At 52.6% G+C, this 17,317-nt stretch overlaps 1 protein-coding gene across 1 annotated transcript; it reads left to right on the forward strand.

The window, feature by feature from the left end:
- Positions 1–4,751: 4,751 nt before the first annotated feature.
- Positions 4,752–15,567, forward strand: Bpifb6 (BPI fold containing family B member 6). Its single transcript, XM_070007782.1, has 15 exons — positions 4,752–4,857; positions 6,215–6,311; positions 7,251–7,355; positions 7,806–7,955; positions 8,101–8,164; positions 8,608–8,668; positions 9,316–9,407; positions 10,043–10,219; positions 11,458–11,511; positions 11,889–12,062; positions 12,715–12,782; positions 13,141–13,186; positions 13,907–13,970; positions 14,797–14,873; positions 15,482–15,567. The coding sequence occupies exons 1-15, from the start codon at positions 4,752–4,754 to the stop codon at positions 15,512–15,514; spliced, it is 1,368 nt and encodes a 455-aa protein (XP_069863883.1). The 3' UTR covers positions 15,515–15,567.
- Positions 15,568–17,317: the final 1,750 nt, after the last annotated feature.

The raw sequence follows: 17,317 nt of genomic DNA on the forward strand, positions 1-17,317 counted from the left end.
AAGGAGTGGAAGGTGCCTGCATTTGCAGCTGCAGTAAGCAAAGCCTTTGGCACAGTGTGGCACTAGCTGGGGGGTCCAGGTCCATCCCTAAAGCCTCAAGTGTCACATACAGAGGAATGGTATTCAGGGCAGAGTGGGGGCAGGAGGTGGGGGTAGTCCCAAGAGTGAAAGGAGTGGCCTATAAAATCCAGCCTTGTGCCAGGAGCTGGTGGTTCACATCTGTAGTTCTAGTTACTCAAGAGGTTGAGATATGAGGGTCACAGTTCAAAGCCAGAAAACCAGAAGTGGCATTGTGGCTCAAAATGGTAGAGTGCTGGCCTTGAGCCCAGGCCCTAAGTTCAAGCCCCACGACCGATAAAAAGATGTTAATAACATGGAGACTACGAGTTCAATATGTAGGATGCATTTGTCTGTCTATCCATCTATTCATCCATCTACCTATTCATCCATCCACCCACCAATCCATCTACCTGTCTATTCGTCCATCTGTACTCCCATCCACCTATCTATCCTTCCATCTCTCCAACCTCCATTGGCCCAGCCATACTGACATCCACCCATCTCTATATACATACACAAATGTATTCATACACCTGTTCATCTGTCCATCCATTTATCCACCATCCACCCACCCATCCATTCATGCATCTTCCCAGTCTCCTAATGGAGACTCATCCATATTGCCTGCCATCCACCCATCCACCCATCCACCCACCCATCCATCCATCTATCCATCCATCCATCCATCCATCCATCCATCCATCCATCCATCCATTCATCTATACATCTACCCATTTATTCAATAACTTTTTCCAACTGGCCAGGGTTTTGTTTGTGTTTTTTTTTTGTATCTGTGATGCATCTGGTTCTATAATAAGAAGCTACCTGCCTAGAAGGAAGCCAGTGCCTTCACTGAAGAGGACTAGCCTGATCCCTAGGGTTTTGGGGGGTCACTGTTGCAGGGCCCCAGAAGACTTGAAGGCAGAAAGACGATCCTGCCTCAGGTCTATCCTCATCTCCAGTGTCTAAGAAGTGGAAGTCAGTGGGAGGAAAGTCACAAAAGTAGTCTTGAGTTAGTCTTGAAGGTCTTGGCTGTATTTTGGAGACCCTTGGATTCCTTGGCTATGTCCACTCACTTGCTGTGTGATTTGGGGCAGATGGCTTGACTTCCCTGAGCCTCAGGTTCATCCTTATTGGGTAGTTCTGAGGAGTAAATGGGCTTGTGCTTCTTAGCAAACAACATACACAACAGCAGGCCCAAGGAAAGTGCACACGAGATGGCTCCTGTTACTACTCGGTGCTGTGTAATGTTCTTCTCCTATTAAAGGATGACAGCTGCTGGGGGAGGTGGAAGGGGGTGATGGGACCATATGGCTGGTGAGGGTAGTGGCTGGGACTGGCCTTAAGTGCCAGAACCACTCCAGGGGGCTTCTGCTATCGGGTCCCACCTGTGTCCTTCCTGCCCCCCCCTCCTTACCTTGTCCCCACCATGGCCCAAGGAAAGACGGCTGCAGGAATGGGATGGGGGAAGGGCACAGCCCGGGATCTGCAGGCACAGGAGGCTGGGGCCGTCTGCCCTGTTGGTGGGCAGGTCAGCAGGGATGAAATGATGCTCTCTGCTGCCACTCCCCCAGCTCAGCAGCATCTGGGCTGCAGACCCAGCCACGCTGAGCGACCTCAGGCCTGGTCCTCACTCTCCTCAATGGCTGCGGGTACGCATGGCACTGTGGCTTCTTCCATCTTCCAGATCTGCAGGCTACCCCCTCCCCCCCACCGGGGTTGGGGCATGCATGGGTAGGGAAACTCAGCCCCCTGCCCCAGCCCCTTGGGGTTCATCAAGCACAGATGTCCTCACCCGAGATATAACAAGCCTGACCTCCTTGTGGAGCTTCTGGGGAGCCAAGCCAAGGCTGGGCACCCCAGGTCTGGCTTGAGCCCCACCTCTGACTGGCTGATCCTTGACCCTGTACAGTCCACTCTGCCTCCATGAACACAGAGCCCCTGGGTCCCAGCGATGTCCATGTCCTGCCTCTCCTCTGTGTGGTCCTTGCTCTCTGGAAGGGGGTCTCAGGGACACAGGTCAGAGAGCCAGCCAGAACTTTCCTGTCCCAGTACCTGTGGGCTCACTGCGCTCCCAGTCCTGCCTGGCAGAGGTGACTCTGCTAGCCCCCAGGGCATCAAAACACATCCTCGGCAAGAGGGCCCCTCAGCTCCGAGGATGATCCTACATCCACCTCTGTCCCTGGTTTGGTGGCTCCCACCTTCCTCCCCTGCCTGCCTCCCTCAGATCCTGCGATGGGCAACCTGCATAGTGCCCGCTTCCCCTCTCAGGGCGGGAACTCCAACAGCTCATCCCAGTGTCTCCCCTGGCCCGGCACTCAGTAGCTGCTTAATCAATATCAGCGGAAGGAATCCATGTGTGCCTTCTGTTTGCTCAGCCCTGGCGGAGGCGCCCAGTCCGAGAGAGGGGCCGTGGAGGGCTCTGATGTCCCCAGTGCCTCCTCTTGTACAGCTACCCTCGCCGTCTGTGCTATTTACATTGGAACAGACCGAACCCCACGTGAGCACCGGGGCCTCTAGATAATTATCTAGCCCTTATTAAACCCTTAATTATCCAAGCGGCTAATCAGCCTCCTGAATATAAGGGCTTCCTCGTCTCAGGGTCAGGAGACAAGGTCAGCCATCTGCAGGACTTCCTTGAGTTTCGCAAGGTAAGAGAGATTCTCTCACTTGGGACGCTCTGCAGGGTGCTGCGTCCAGACCTGCCATTGAACAGATAAGAAAACCGAGGCCCAGACAGGGGATGAGGTCGCATCTAATTGGTGGTGTGAACAAATGGCTTGTAGGCATGGCCCTGTGAGATGTGAAAAGATCAAGGTGACAGCAGGGCATCGCCTTCCTTGGGCTCCATTTGGGGCTGAGGGGAGGCAAGATGTGGAACCTCAGGCTGTGCTGGGGTATCTAGGTACAGGTCGGGGCTCCCAGTAGGGAGAAAAACAGGAGCAAAGGCCACAGGTGGAATGGCAGGGGATGCTCACCACGGGCGGGTGGGCTCTATCGATGGTCAGGTGGTTTTGAGCATGGTGGCATCTGGAGCTTGAGGTCAAGGAGGTAAGGGCTGAAATGAGGCCTCAAGGGGGAGCAGGTTATGGATGGGTGGAGGGAAGGAAGATGAGGTAAAAGCACAATCAGAAACAGAACCCTGGAATGAACCATTGCTCCCTAGAAACACCTAGACAACCATGTCCACCTGTCATGTGTCATTCTCAGTGAAAATCCCTGTCCTATACAGCTGGACCTCCTGCCTGGAGCAGCCGGGATCTTGGCATTAGCTCTAGCCTTGGGAATGAGAGCTGGGGCTGGGTTTTGTAGGCCCCTGTGAGATGGGCCAGGGTGGGAGGAGACCTTCGCAGGACATCTTCCAGCCTGTTGCCCTGAACAGAGCTCTGAAGACATCCTGGAGTTCACAACTATAAGCAACCCTTCCCCACATCTATCCACAGGAGCCCAGAGAACACTAAGAAATTGGTTGGGGCAGGAGAAATAGGTCCTGATTTCAGCTAGTGGCTCTTTGTACTCGGGTTCCCTCCTACGCTTTGGGTCTCCCCGCACACACCTTCACCTCTGAGAGTCCTTCTTCCTGACCACCTTGACCCTGACCCCATTCCAGCCCTTCTCACCATCCTCCCTGTCCATACTTTAAGATTCAGGAGAGGCAGGACTGTGGGAGGGACATCAGGCAGCTCCCCCTGCCTGGCACACAGGAGGCTTCCAGTCAAGGCAAGTTGATGGAAGGTGGATGGGTAAGAGGTAGGCTTGGCTGGAAAGGTAGGGCATGGGAAGGCCCATCCTGAGACTCAGAGGAGCTCTGGTGCTTGAGTCTGCAGTCGGCTCAAGTCCAGCTAGAGCCCAGCCTCTCCAGGCTGACGCTGGCCAGGCTGACGCTGGCCCCGCTGCCATGGGCCCTCTTTGATTCCTTTCAGCCAAAGCTCAAACCCAAACTCCACACTTGGCCCCTGGTTGGGAGAATTTCAGGTCTTGGTAAGTAAAGGCAGAGATTTCTTGAGGGATTTTTCTGAGAGGGAAATCTTTGAAGGGTCTGGGGTGGGAGGTGTTTTTGTTGTCCTCCCCCCACCCCCACTTGGCTCAAGGCGCTACCACTTGAGCTACAGCACCCCTTCCAGCGTTTTCTGTATATGTGGTATGGAGGCATTGAACCCAGGGTTTCATACATACAAAGCAAGTACTCTACCACTAAGCCACACTCCCAGTGGGAGGTTTTTTTTTATTCAGCCTACTGTGCACTGGCTAAGAGACCCTGTACGTGCCTCAGTTTCCATAGTGGTGACGCCATGTTTCAGGAGACCTTTGGAAGTGGATTGAGATTTTGGAAGTGGTGAGGAAGGGATGTGAGGAGGAAGGGGGCCCTGCAGGAGGGAAAGGGGTGTCCCCGGAGCAGGCAGGTTAGAACTCCCCAGTGAGCTGCCTCAAACTCATGCACACATCCCACTGGTTTGTGTCACAGGCTGGTCAGAGAGGCATCTGGCCCATAGAGACACTGAGGCACAGAGAGGGATATGCTCTGCTGAGGTGAAAAAGCTGCTGTCATTTTTTTATGCTGTCTGGAGTCCTGGGGCTCCTGGACCCCAACTGCAGCCAAAAGAGTCCCATCTGCTCTGAGCACAGGTGATCTCCAGGACCACAAGTCCTGGTGGACCACACCTAATCAGGGTCCCCGGATGTAGGTGGAGATGCTGCAGATCTTGTGTCTGTGTCTGGCCCTCTGTGGCCTGCTGACTGGCATTCGGGCGGAGCCTGGGGCACTGCTGCGGTTGGGCATGGACATCCTGAATCACGGTGAGATTGCGGGCTTGGGTCGGGGGCAGGAGTGGGTGCAGGGCAGGTGGCAGGGAGTGACTGCTTTTGTTTGCTGGGTCTTAGCACCCTGTGGTCGGCAAACCAACTTTATAAGCAATGTGTTCCTATGATTCTCCCATTTTGCCGAGGGGGAAATTGAGGACAAGGGCAAATGAAATGATGTTCCCTAGTGCCCTTACGTTAGAGTTTACGTTAAAGCTATAAAAGTTTCATTTTCTCAGAGTCCCTCCTTGGCTCTGATGACAGGGGTTGATGATCACACATGAGCTATGGAGGTGTTGGACTGGGGATCAAATCCCAGCTCTGCCAACAACTTTCTGTTTGACTTCAGGCAGCTTTCTGTGTTACTATTTGTCCATCTGTAAAGATAAAGAAATATGAAACAGCTATTCAGGAGGTTGAGAACTGAGTGTTGTGGTTCCAAACCAGCCTTGGCAGGGAAGTCTGTGAGACTCTTAACTCCAATTAACCAACAACAACAACAAAAAAAGAGGAAGTGGACCTGTGGCTAGCCTTGAGCCAAAAAGTTCAGGCATAGTGCCCAAGCCCTGAGTTCAAGCCCCAGGACTGGCACAAAAACAAACAAAGATATGAAATAAGGCAGCAGCCTTCCCTGGTAGAATCCAATGAGAAGTTAGCAGCCCTACACTGTGAGGAATCCTCAGTAAAATTAATTTTCCAACCTCAGTTCCATGGCCACCGGGAGATGGACAGAGTTGAGCTCAGGCATAAAAAGCTAGGACAACTCATTTCAGTATTTGCCTCCTTTCTGGAAACAAATCTGTGGCCATCTTGGAGAGGTTTCTGGCAGGGTCTCATCTGGGGTTGGGATATCTGGAGCAGGGGAATTGGCATCTCTAGCTATCTAGAACCTGCCTTTTAACAAGGTCTCAGATGAGCCCATTTGGCACCCAGTCTGGGAGTGCTTGGGCCCCAGATGCCACGGCCTGAGCCTGGCATTCAAGGCCTCAACCCTGGTTCTTGTGTGTCTTACTTTCAGAATTCTCACTCTCCCAATCTCTCCTCTCCTTTGCCCTTGCCAGCCCTCTGCCCAGCTTCCTGGTGGACCCTCCTTCTCTTCCTCCTCTTCTTCCTCCTAGAACCAGAAAGATACCTGTCTTTCCTGTCTGCCTGCCCAGCTCTTCCTTTCTGGGCCTGAACCCCTCTAGGGTTCCTGCAGCTATGGTTCCTGCTGTGGCTCCCACCCCCACCCCTCCCTCATTTGTTACTGCACTGCAGTGCTAGGAAGTGGTCTGGGATGCACAAGAGATAGGTGCAGGGCAGCGGAGCAGTGGGGAGCCCAGCTGATGCCTCCTGACCCTGTTCCCTGCAGAAGTCCAGAGTGCCATGGAGGAGAGTCACATCCTGGAGAAGATGGCAGCCGAGGCTGGTGCAAAGCGACCAGGGGCCAAACCTATCAAAGGCCTCAGCAAGTAAGCAGGGGAAGGGGATGGCTGGACCAGGCAAAGAGCTGGCCTGATTGTGTCATCCAAGGTCTAGAAAATCCACTGGTACAGGTTCAGACCTCTTTCCTGCCTTGGGCTGTCTTGCCATGTGACTATGGTCATCCCCCTACAGAGGATTCTTGCCTAGGGTCCCTTTGAGGAAGAAAAGCCAAGCTCTAACTCCCTGCATGCAACCACTGAATGTTACTGAATGTATTCCAGTTAAGTGAAAAAGCCCTCAACCGGTAGAGCCAGAAGGTTTCAATAATCTGCTAGTGGCTGAAGGAATGCTGTTGTTAAGCATTGTAGGCGATTGATTCAAAGGGACTGCCTGGACTGATGTTTGGGGGAAAGCTCTCAGGTACTGCCTGGACTCAGCAGGAACAGGTGTGTGATTGATTAGCAATGTCTGTTCAGAGCTCAGGTTGTATGGGAAGAGGAGGTATGGATGCCACACTTTGCTATCCAGAATCTTTACCGGTGGTTCTCAATCTAAGGCGATTGTGCCTCCAGGAGGACATCTGTCAATATCTGGAGATATCTTCTGGTGTCAAGCTTTCTGTGTGAGAGTGCTACTGGCATTCATGGGTCGAGATCAGAGCTGCTAGGAAACATTCTACAACACACAGGAATATCAAGAATGCCACCGTTGATGAACCCAGATCTATGCAAACCTTCCTGTTTTGTTGATGGGGAAAGTGAGGTCCACAGATGGAAAGAGAACATGCAACCAGCCCTGAGAATAACCTTACCTGTGATGGATTCCTGTCTAGCCTTCTGTTGATGGCCCCACCAGACAGGCTAGTCTCCCCATCCCTGTGGCACAGGAGAGGTTTACCCACAGGCATCAGCAGAGTGGTAGAGAGTGGGCCGAGGGCCCAGGTGCTGCCTAATCAGACCTTAGAGTTGTGCATCCTCTCCCTCCAGCGTGAAGGTCAAGGACGTCCTTGTACCCGTCATCACATTGAACTTTGTGCCTGGAGTGGGCATTTTCCAGTGTGTGTCCACAGGCATGACCATCACCGGCAAGAGGTGAGCATGGCAGGGGAGGGGAAGAAAGGCCATCTTGTCTCACCTTTAGATAAACATTTACTGTGCATCTGCTGGGTACTATCTGGGTGCTATGTTGTAGACTTGGTTCTTACTTTGATGGGATCCAGAGCAAGATAACTTCAGGCAGAACAATTGGTCTAGAAATGGAGGTGGAGAAAGGGGAAAAGGGGAAGAGGGTAAGAAAAGCTTTGGGGAGGTGATAATAGCTGGACAGTTTTGAAGGTTATATAGGAGTTCACCAGAGCAAGAAGAGATGTGCAAGTCTGACTATATGACTTGGAGAGGTCCCATCCTCTTTTCTGTCTTGCTGAGATGGCCCCTCCCTTTCTCCCCATCTAAGAGATGCTGAGATTTTGGGCACCGAGGGTAATGGGGATGGTGGCCTGAATGGCAGAGAAACTCACAGTGCCTGCCTGCTCCATTCTCCAGCTTCACAGGGGCCAACATGGAGATCACTGTGGTTCTGAACATCACAGCCACCAACCGGCTTCTGCAAGATGAGGAGACAAGCCTCCCCATGTTCAAAAGCGAGGACTGTAAGATCATTTTGGGCAGCGTGAAGACCAACCTGCCTAGCAAGTGAGGGGCTTGGTGGCTGGGGAGGAAGGCAGGAACTGTCTCTCTTTCTGAGTCTTCGAACTTCCAAAATCATGTTTCTCTATGTCCTCTTCCTCCCTTCCTGTCATTGATGTACTTGTTCATCTTCCTTGCTGCATGTATCTAGCATGATGCCCAAGGTGATCAACAAGTTCATAGACAGCACCCTGCACAAAGTCCTCCCCGACCTGGTAAGTGACCTGGAGTGAGCCCCTATCTCCCCTCGCTGGCATTGCTTCAGCCAGCGAGGCCAAGGCACTTTCCCTTAGCCACAGATCTGGACTGATTGATGAGAGCTGTCTAGCTTAGGGGAAGGAGGTGCTGTGATCATCTAATGATGTCTGCCATGCACACAGGCAGAGGAAACAGGGTCCCATGTGTTCCAGCTTGCTAACCTTGTATAGCTTGACCAGACCCTGGGGGATGAATTCCAGCACGTTGCAAACTGTGGTCAGACCTGAACACTAGTCTTGGTTTCCATGCTGTTGACTTTCTATGGGACTTGGAGCCTCTGTTTCACCTCTAGTCCCTGTCCCGTCAATGCTCTCTGGACTCCTCAGGGAGTTCCCCTGAGCTGTGATGAATGTAGACCTCAGGCAGAGCCCTGGCAGCCCGGTGCCTTCTCTGTTTGCAGATGTGCCCAGCCATTGACGCGGTCCTGGTGTATGTGAACAAGAAGTGGGCCAGCATGCACAGTGAGCATCCCTGGCCACACCTGACCCTACCCCAGGTCACTGGCACAGCTAGATACCCCTGCCTTCCTAAGTCCATTCAAGGGGCTGCTTCCAGCCCAGCCGGTGGACTAGAGGATGGCTGAGATCATGGTGTCCCCTACTGCCCAGCTGGCAAACTGAGGCCCTGAGAGACAACGGGGTCCTCTCCTTCATCTTTGCAGCCAGAGCTCCACCAGCAGCCACTCTGCCTGTATCCCTAAGCTCTATGTCCTGCCAAGTGATCTCTGAAATGGAAATGCCTAACAACTGCTGCCTCTCTTATTTTTGGGCCCAGTGTGGGGGAAAGGAAATCTCAGTAGCAGACTCATGTCCCCAGCAATGAAGGGGGGTGGCGCAGGAGAAAAGTCACTCCATCCTCTGAGCCTTGGTTTGCTGTCTGTGGAACAGCCCATCCGCTCCACTGCCCAGTGAGACCCAGGCTGGCAGAGTGGTGCGATTTCTTTCCCGCCAGGCGCCATTGCCTCCACCCCGCAGCTGTCCTTCCTGAGGCTCAGAGAAGCTGAGTAGTTTGCCTGGGGTCCCAGAGAGGGACATGGGGAGGAGCAGGTGGCTTTTTGGGCTAGCACCTACTCTGGGGTCTGCGCCTGAATGGAGGGTCCTCTGCACAGATGTCCTGCCTGTGGGCCAGATGGGCACGGTCCAATACGTCCTGGCGTCCTCACCGGCCACCACTGCCAGCCACATCCAGGTGGACTTCAGCGTAAGTTGTGAGGCTCAGGTGGAAGTGCTGGGTGGGGGCTGAAGAGGGCGGGAAGACATTCTCTAAGGCTGGAACCCTCTGTGCTCAGCGTAGGCCCCTGTGTCTCCACTGATTTGGGGGTTACCATCTCGACATGGGGGTTTCTTCCAGGGCTGTCTGCTTCCTGCTATAAGTGGCTCCTGTGCAGATATTGTTGCTGACTGAGACTCAGGGGAGGTGGGCTTTGGTGCGGACCCCATAAGCTAGAGGCAGATCTGGGCTCTTACTGGGTGAGGTGACAAGGGAGATACATCTTCTTCTAAGGATGGAGAGTTGAGTCCTGCAAAGTCGTCTTCTTGGGAAGTCCCCCCACCCCCACCCCTGGCCCGGGACACCATAAATTGTGTTCTGGAGAAATGAGGGCTCCAGAAGTCCGAGTTAGACCAGCAAGATGGGCAAAGCTCTCCTAGGAGGAATTGCCAGGGGACTAGTGGTTGACTCCCTTGCCTGCTAAGGCTGCAGTCTACCTTCCTGTGTGCTGGGAAGTCCCATGGCTGTCCTGACTTGCTGATGTGTAGCTTGGTTTGAGCCTTTATCAGTCCGGAGTGCGGAGGCCCAGCCCCACAGAGCCCCTCACCACCATGTCCCTCCTGCAGGCCGTGGTGCAGCCTCAGAAGGGCAAGGCCATCCAGGTTGATGGCGACGGGGTGGCACCCGGGTTCCCCGGGGACTCTGTCAAAGACTCGTCACAGCTGCTGCTGTCAGCTGCCTTCCTCACCGCGGAGCTGGCGCTTCTGCAGAAGTCCTTGGATGTGAAAATCAAGGGCAAGAAGGTGACTGTCCAGTGCCCCTACCCCATCTGCCTAGTGTGTCCCCCAGGGGCTGTGGGTAACACTGGCTTGGGAGATGCCAGGGTGGCTGTAGGTTCTGTGGTCAACTCACCCCTGGGTCCATGTTAACACCGTCAACCCATCCATGCATCCAACTGTCCATGTGGCCACCTATTTAGTGGTTTGGCCAGCCATCACTTTCTTTTCATGTTTTTCTTTTCTTTCTTTCTTTTTCTTTCTGTCTTTTCTTTCTCGGGCATGGGGCTTGAACTCTGAGCCTGGGCGTTGTCCCTCAGCTCTTCAGCTCAAGGCTAGCGCTCTACCACTTGAGCCACCGCACCACTTCTGGTTTTCCGGTGGTTAATTGGAGATAAGAGTTTCACAGACTTTCCTGCCCAGGCTGACTTTGAATCGTGATCCTCAGATCTCAGCCTCCTGAGTAGCTAAGATTACAGGTGTGAGCCCCCGGTGCCTGGCCATCACTTTCTTTTCATCCTCTGTTCATCCACCCTCACCTATCCATTCACACTCAACCATCTATTCACCCACTCACCCAATCATCCCACCGCTCAGCCATTCCTCCTCCCACTCACCCATTCATTCTCCCACCCATCCATCCTCTCACTCATCCATTCATCTTCCCAACCATCCATTCATCTTCTCCCTAACCATCTATCCACCCTCCCACTCATTCACCTTCCACTCATCCATCCATACTCCCACCCATCCACTTATCCTCCCACCCATCCATTCCCCCTCCCACTCACCAATTCACCCTCACATCCACCCATTCCCCCTCCTACCAATTCATTCATCCTCCCACATATCCATTCATCCTTCTACCTATTCATTCATCCTTCCACCCCTTCACTCACTCATCTGTTTATCCACTTCCCTATCCCTCTACAAATCCTCCTATCTACAAACCCTCCCTCCATTCACCATCCATCTATTCTCACATTTCTGCCCTGGCTCTTCCCTCCAATATTCTTTGTTTGACCTTGTGCTGAGAGCCATGGGCACTGGAAGGTGTAGGGCGTGTTCTGGGTCACCCAGAAGCTCCTTATCTAGTTGGTCAAGTGGAGAGGGGTGTGTGTGTGTGTGTGTGTGTGTGTGTGTGTGTGTGTGTGTGTGTGTGTGTGTGTGTGTGTGTGTGTGTGTGCAGGGATCTTGAGCCAGAGGATGGTTGTTAGGATGGGCTGGGAGCTCCAGTCACCCTCATTTTGACTTTGATTTTGTAGATTGGTGAGCTTCCCCCACAAACCACAAAGACCCTGGCTGGCTTCATTCCACAAGTGAGTGTCCCCCACTTCCCACTGTGACCGCAGCACTCTGCCCTGCCCTCTACATGAAGGGAAAGGACCTGGGAGGTAGCTTTTCAATACCCCACATCACCAGTCCACTGTGGAGACATCCCCATGTCTCCATAAAGTACTCTTTGGGTCTAGCATAAGAAGGCCCAGCCTTCACACACTATCCATCCTACATCCAATAGAGAAATAGCCAGCGGTATGATTTGCTCCTTTTGTTTCCTGATGGGGAGCCCTGGCTTGTGCCTATCTTACTGCCTGTGTCTGTGGTAGAAAGTGCCTATTGTATGAAGGACTCTCGAATGTAATGGGAACCATGGGTTTCAGGACTGCTCCTCAGTGGAATGCCCTGGTTTCTGCAGGTGGCTGAGGCCTATCCCAAGTCAAAGAGCTTGGTGACCCAGATCAGGATAAAGAATCCCCCCAAAGTCACCATGGAGCCCGGCAAGAGTCTGCTGCACCTCCATGGCACTCTGGAGATGTTTGCAGCTAAGCGCAAGGGCAAAGCCCCTGTGTCTCTCTTTCTCCTGGAGACGGTGAGTGCAGTCTGCTCTCAGCATGCATGTTCCAGGCTAGGAGGATGCACTTTACTAGATAGACAAGAAATGAATGCTAGGGTCCTTGGTTCATATCCACAGTGTGCTTGACCTCCATACACTCTTACCTGCTGCCTGGTCCTTGATTCTGCCATTGCACCTGTAAATGGCTGGCGTGATCAGCACACCAGGCCCTCTCTCCTCCCTTTTCTCTCTCTCCAACATTCCTTAGCAGCAACAGGGCAGTGAAGGGACCCCAAAAATGGAACTACACAAGCCCAGATTGGCCCCAAATCTACGTTGGAGAAGTCACAAAGGACTTCCTAGATGAGGTTCTAGCTGAGTTCTGTTTTAAGCAGGAGCAGGTCAGGGGGGACTGACTTGGCTTGGGATACCCCAAACAGAGGGTAGAGCATGAGTAAAGACCTAGAGCCATAGCCCAGTGTGTGCCGGGACCCACCATGGCGCCAGATAGGTTGGGAGGTTTTGTCTTAATCCAGGACAAGAGGGGACAAGGATCCTGGGCTAGGGGTAGGGGAAGGCTGCAGGGCTAAGTTCCTGGGGGAGGGGGGGCAGGATGGGCAGTAGTGGTCATGATGTCCAGGGCAGGGAGGGTGTACTGTCTTCTCCCTGCTTCTTCCCTGCATGCCAGCACTTCAGTCTGAATGTCCAGTACTCAGTGCATGAGAATCGACTACAGATGACTACCTCTCTGGACAGGTAGGAGAAGGGGTGCTCCCACCCTGTGACCTGCAAGGACCTGAGGCTGGTGGTTACAGAGCTATGAACTCCTTCATGCTTGACATGACAGGGGTCCCCAGGGCAGTGCAGGGCCAGCCTGAGGAGGTGCTGAAGAGTTCAGTGATAGGAACGATGGAGACGAAATGGGCACTAATGACAGGTGACCAGTATCCTGTCACAGGTAGCGTGCACATAGGAACTCAGGAATACCTTCAGCCTGGGGGTGGGGATGGGGGCAGGGTTGAGAGCCTTCAGGATCCTCTTTTTCAGCATGGGGTCAATGAGTCTGACCATCAACCCCTCCCTCATCCCCTGCCCGGTTTTTCCTTTCCCACAGATTACTGGGACTGTCCCGGGGGTCCTCATCAGTTGGTGACTTTAATGTAAGCATTCCATGCCTCCCCGGTTGGAGGGCAAGACTAGGCCTGTTCCCTGATGGGCCTGCAGGGGAGAGGCTCTGGGGATGGGGACTAGAGTGCAAAAGCAAGCCCATCAAGAGGCTTGAGGGAGTCTCTGACTTGCTCTGTGACCTTGGGAAAGGTCTCTTAACCTCTCTGAGTCCCTGTTTCCTTTTGTAGCCAGAACCTGGCCATCTCCCTGGATTGATTTTTAAAACAACTGGATAGGTAGTGGAGGGCTAAGCTGGCCTTGGTTGGCCAAGCTGTGATTTTTCTAGGACCCAACACAGACCTGAACACAGCAGGTGTGGGTAATAACACAGCCACACTCACATCACACGATCTGTCTTTTTTTTATTTTGTACTGTTTAACCCACACGGAAAGCCCATAAGCAGGGGCTACCACATCCCATGCTCGTAGGCACAGACAGGCTGAGCAAAGCCCTGAGCTTTCTATCAGAGTAGAAGTGGATCCCTTTATGTCTCCTGAGTGTCCAGATTCTTGCAGCCTGACCCAAGTCCCACAGAGATAAACAGAGATGACGGGCACAGGCCTGCAGCCACACAACCTGGGTTTGATGCCTGCTGGACAAGCCACAAAGCCACAAGACATCTCCAACAAAAGATGTGTGGAGCTGGTTGGGCTGCATGGCAGGACAATGAATGCCAGCTTATGGATGTCTTCTCCCCTTCTTCCTCTTCCAGGCCAAGGACTTAACTGGCTTCACCACTGACTACCTCCAAGAAGCCTATCTCCCCAGGGTGAATGGTGAGCACGCCCACAGGAGCCAAGAAGGGACCCTCCAGAATGGGGAGGCTGAAAATTGGTCTTATTTTTATTTTTATGGTATTATGGTTTGAACTCAGGGTATATTTGCTAGGCAGGTGCTCAGCCATTTGAGCTAGACCTTAAGCCCTCTAATGTAGTTTTTGTGTCCCTTTGAGGGCTTGAGGATGAAACTCTATCCCATACTTTGTACTCTGATTCTTGACTTCACATCATGATGAGACTTTGCTGGGGCTGGGGTGGGGGTGGGGCAGGGAGTAAACACCTGGCAGATCCCATGCTTCTCTGCTGGTGCTGCTGGCAGGCATTACAAATCAAGCACTGCACTACTTCCCACACCACTCTGCTCTGGGCAGCTTTAAAATATTTTTTTAAATTGTTAGTGTAAAGGTGATGTACAGAGGGGTTACAGTTACATAAGTCAGGTAGAGAGTACATTTTTTTTTGTCAGTTGTGGGGCTTGAACTCTGGGCCTGGGCACTGACCCTGAGCTCTTCAGCTCAAGGTTAGCGCTCTACTACTTGAGCCACAGCGCTACTTGTGGCCTTTTCTCCTTATGTGGTGCTAGGGAGTAGAACCCAGGGCCTCATGCATGCAAGGCAAGCAAAAAGTACATTTCTTTTTGGGCAATGTCACCCCTTCCCTTGTTCTCTCCCAGTTTTTCCTTCCTGTCCCTGCTCACAGTTGTATAGTTTATTTTCCACAGTGTCCAATGAGTACCACTGCTGCATTTGTTCACCCTTTGTCTGAGAAGCTCTTAATGGTGGCAGAGAAGTCCAGCTGAGATGACTCCTTTTGTATTTCTCAGATGTACTCCAAGTGGGATTCCCACTGCCAGACCTTCTGGCTATCAATTACAACCTGGCTGAAATGAACATAGTAGAGGTGAGGGGAGGGGTTGGGAAGGTCATGTCAATCAACATGTTTGCCCATGGGTGATGAGCAGGAGTCCGCCTCTCTCAGACAGGAAGGGGTGGGCTTGGAGGACAGGAAACCATCAATTCCCACCAATTTGGAGAGCTGGAGCCTGGCCCTCAGAGCCTCCTTGACCAGTGGACTCTGACACTCAGGTTCTGCCACCTGGGAAAATGACATAACCTCTCTATGCTTCCATTTTCCTGTGCTTGAAACAGAGATGGAAATGTAGGCATCCACCCCATAGGATTTATTTAGATAAGTCACCTAGAGGCAAAAGTAAGTGCTCAATAAGTATAAGCTTTTCACTGCCTGCTAGTCTTTGCGCCTGGAGTATTAAGTGTATATTTTTCTCATCTAATCTCTCTGCTCTGGGAGGAGGAGTTTTGAGGAAACAGAGGCTCAGAGAGGTGAAGGGGCTTCCCCTGGGTCCAAGGCAAGTCTGCTTCAGGATTTATTTAAACACTGCACTGAATTCCATTTCCCAGCCCTGGCCTGATTCCATCTCATCTCTGGGCCTGGAGGCCCCTGCCAATGCTCCTCATTCATCCCCACCTCCTGTCCCTTTCTCCTATCAGAATGCCTTGGTGCTGGACTTGAAGCTGGACTGACCGCAGCAGGATCCCTGGCCAGCTGTCCACAGCACACCACAGAGAAGCCCCTGAGCAGAGCTGCTGGGCAGGTCTTCTTGCACAGTGGCTGCTTTCCTGGGCAGGTTGTGAGCAGGACAGGCCTGGGTTGGGGGCCTCACAATAAACAGAAGAAAGGCCCTTACCAACATGCCATGTTTCTGTCTTTTCATTGTAGCAAACCAATGTGCGGCTTTTCTGGCCCTTTGGTGGGCTTTGGGGTCTGGGAGGCAGTGGATGTAGCTGGTACTTGATGGCTGCCCAGCTCAGAGCATGCACTGGTCATCTAACACACACAACCACCTGATGGTGAGGAAATCGAAGCACAGGTAGCCAGTGACCTTGTTCAAGGTTATACAAGTCAGAAAGCTGAGGCTCAGAGTAAGCAGACTGGCTTGTGGCCTGAGTTCATGTCTTGACTCTGCCTCCACTCTGCTGTGGCCTGGGCAGCGCTTCACCAGTAAGAGCCCGCTTTCCTGGCTGATAAACCTGGGGATGAAGTAGCAATCTCCCAGGGCCATTGTGAAGATTAATCAGTGAGATCACAGTCCAGTGTGTCCTTTAGGACAGTGCCTGGCACACAGGAAGCTTGATAAGTGTTAGTTTGGGTGGGTTTCTGAGGCAGAGGGAGCTATGAACACTTTCTCTATGCCAGGGTGTAGCTGTACACTATATGTGTGTGGTGTGTGTTTGTGTTTGTGTGTGTGTGTGTGAGAGAGAGAGAGAGAGAGAAAGAGAGAGAGAGAGAGAGAGAGAGAGAGAGAGAGAGAGAGAGAGAGAGAGAGAGAGAGAGAGAGAGAGAGAGAGAGAGAGAAAGCTCCCACTTTCAGAGGCCTGGAAGGATTTAGATACACAGAGGCCAGTGATAGAGATCTCTGTGTGAGCCACGGAGTCCATGGGCTCCCATGCTCACACACTTATGACCAGGGTGTGTCATGTCTCACACTCATGTGACTGTCAGCCCCCTGACATTTATCTCCTTTGGATACATATCACTATTCTCATTAAATTTTTTGGCATTGCTGGAGATCAAACCCAGGGCCTCACATCTGTCAGGCAAGTCCTCTTCCTCAAAGCCCGCTGTGCCTAATTATTCTTCAATAGATTCTTCTTAGTCTAAATGTGTATTTACACATAATTAAATTAAATGTAGACTCTGAAAAAGCAATACCACTTAATAGAATATAAAAAACACATACATCTCATGACTTTGGAAAGCAATGTACCCCAGGGTTTCCTCGAACCAGTGGTCTCCTGCCCTGGAGATGGCCTGGATGGGCCCGGCCTGGTCACACACATACTTGTGTCAGGTCAGGAAACCAGTGCCCAGGCACCTCTAGGATCCTGGCATACGGACTGGGTACTAGCCAGCCTGGCACAAGCCCATGCCACAGAGGAGGGTGGCCCGGATGCCATCAAGCTAAGCCTGTCAGTTGTCACCGTTCCAGCACTGGGACAATGGCTGCCTTGAGGCAGACCTGGCAGGTAAGGCGCCTGGGTAATCTCTGGGTGGTGACACCTGACCCTGGGCACATCGGAGGCTCCCCACCTCCACCCCCCCTCAACCCCCCTGCCCCATGCCCAGCTCCACCCTGTATGTTCAACAGTACACTCCTGGCCACCAACAGCTTTGAGATTGAGATCTCTTTGCAGAAGCCAAGTTGTCAGGGAGGGAGACTGAGGCACAGCGCTGTTAGGAAGGGAAGGCCTGTGTTCCTGCCAGACTTTGGACACTATATGGGCAAGGACAAACTGCAGCTTCTCTCTGGGCCTGTTTCCCCATCT

Source organism: Dipodomys merriami, unplaced genomic scaffold (assembly GCF_024711535.1).
Source record: "Dipodomys merriami isolate MVZ:Mamm:240054 unplaced genomic scaffold, mDipMer1.0.p SCAF_7, whole genome shotgun sequence".
Classification (NCBI taxonomy): domain Eukaryota; kingdom Metazoa; phylum Chordata; class Mammalia; order Rodentia; family Heteromyidae; genus Dipodomys; species Dipodomys merriami.

What these genes read in the sequence shown, in the direction of transcription:
- Bpifb6 (XM_070007782.1), top strand. Translation starts at nt 4,752, where the DNA reads ATGCTGCAGATCTTGTGTCTGTGTCTGGCCCTCTGTGGCCTGCTGACT. An exon ending in TGAAAATCAAGGGCAAGAAG is followed by an intron (nt 10,220 to 11,457) that starts GTGACTGTCCAG and finishes TTGATTTTGTAG; the next exon opens with ATTGGTGAGCTTCCCCCACA. An exon ending in CTCTCTTTCTCCTGGAGACG is followed by an intron (nt 12,063 to 12,714) that starts GTGAGTGCAGTC and finishes CCTGCATGCCAG; the next exon opens with CACTTCAGTCTGAATGTCCA.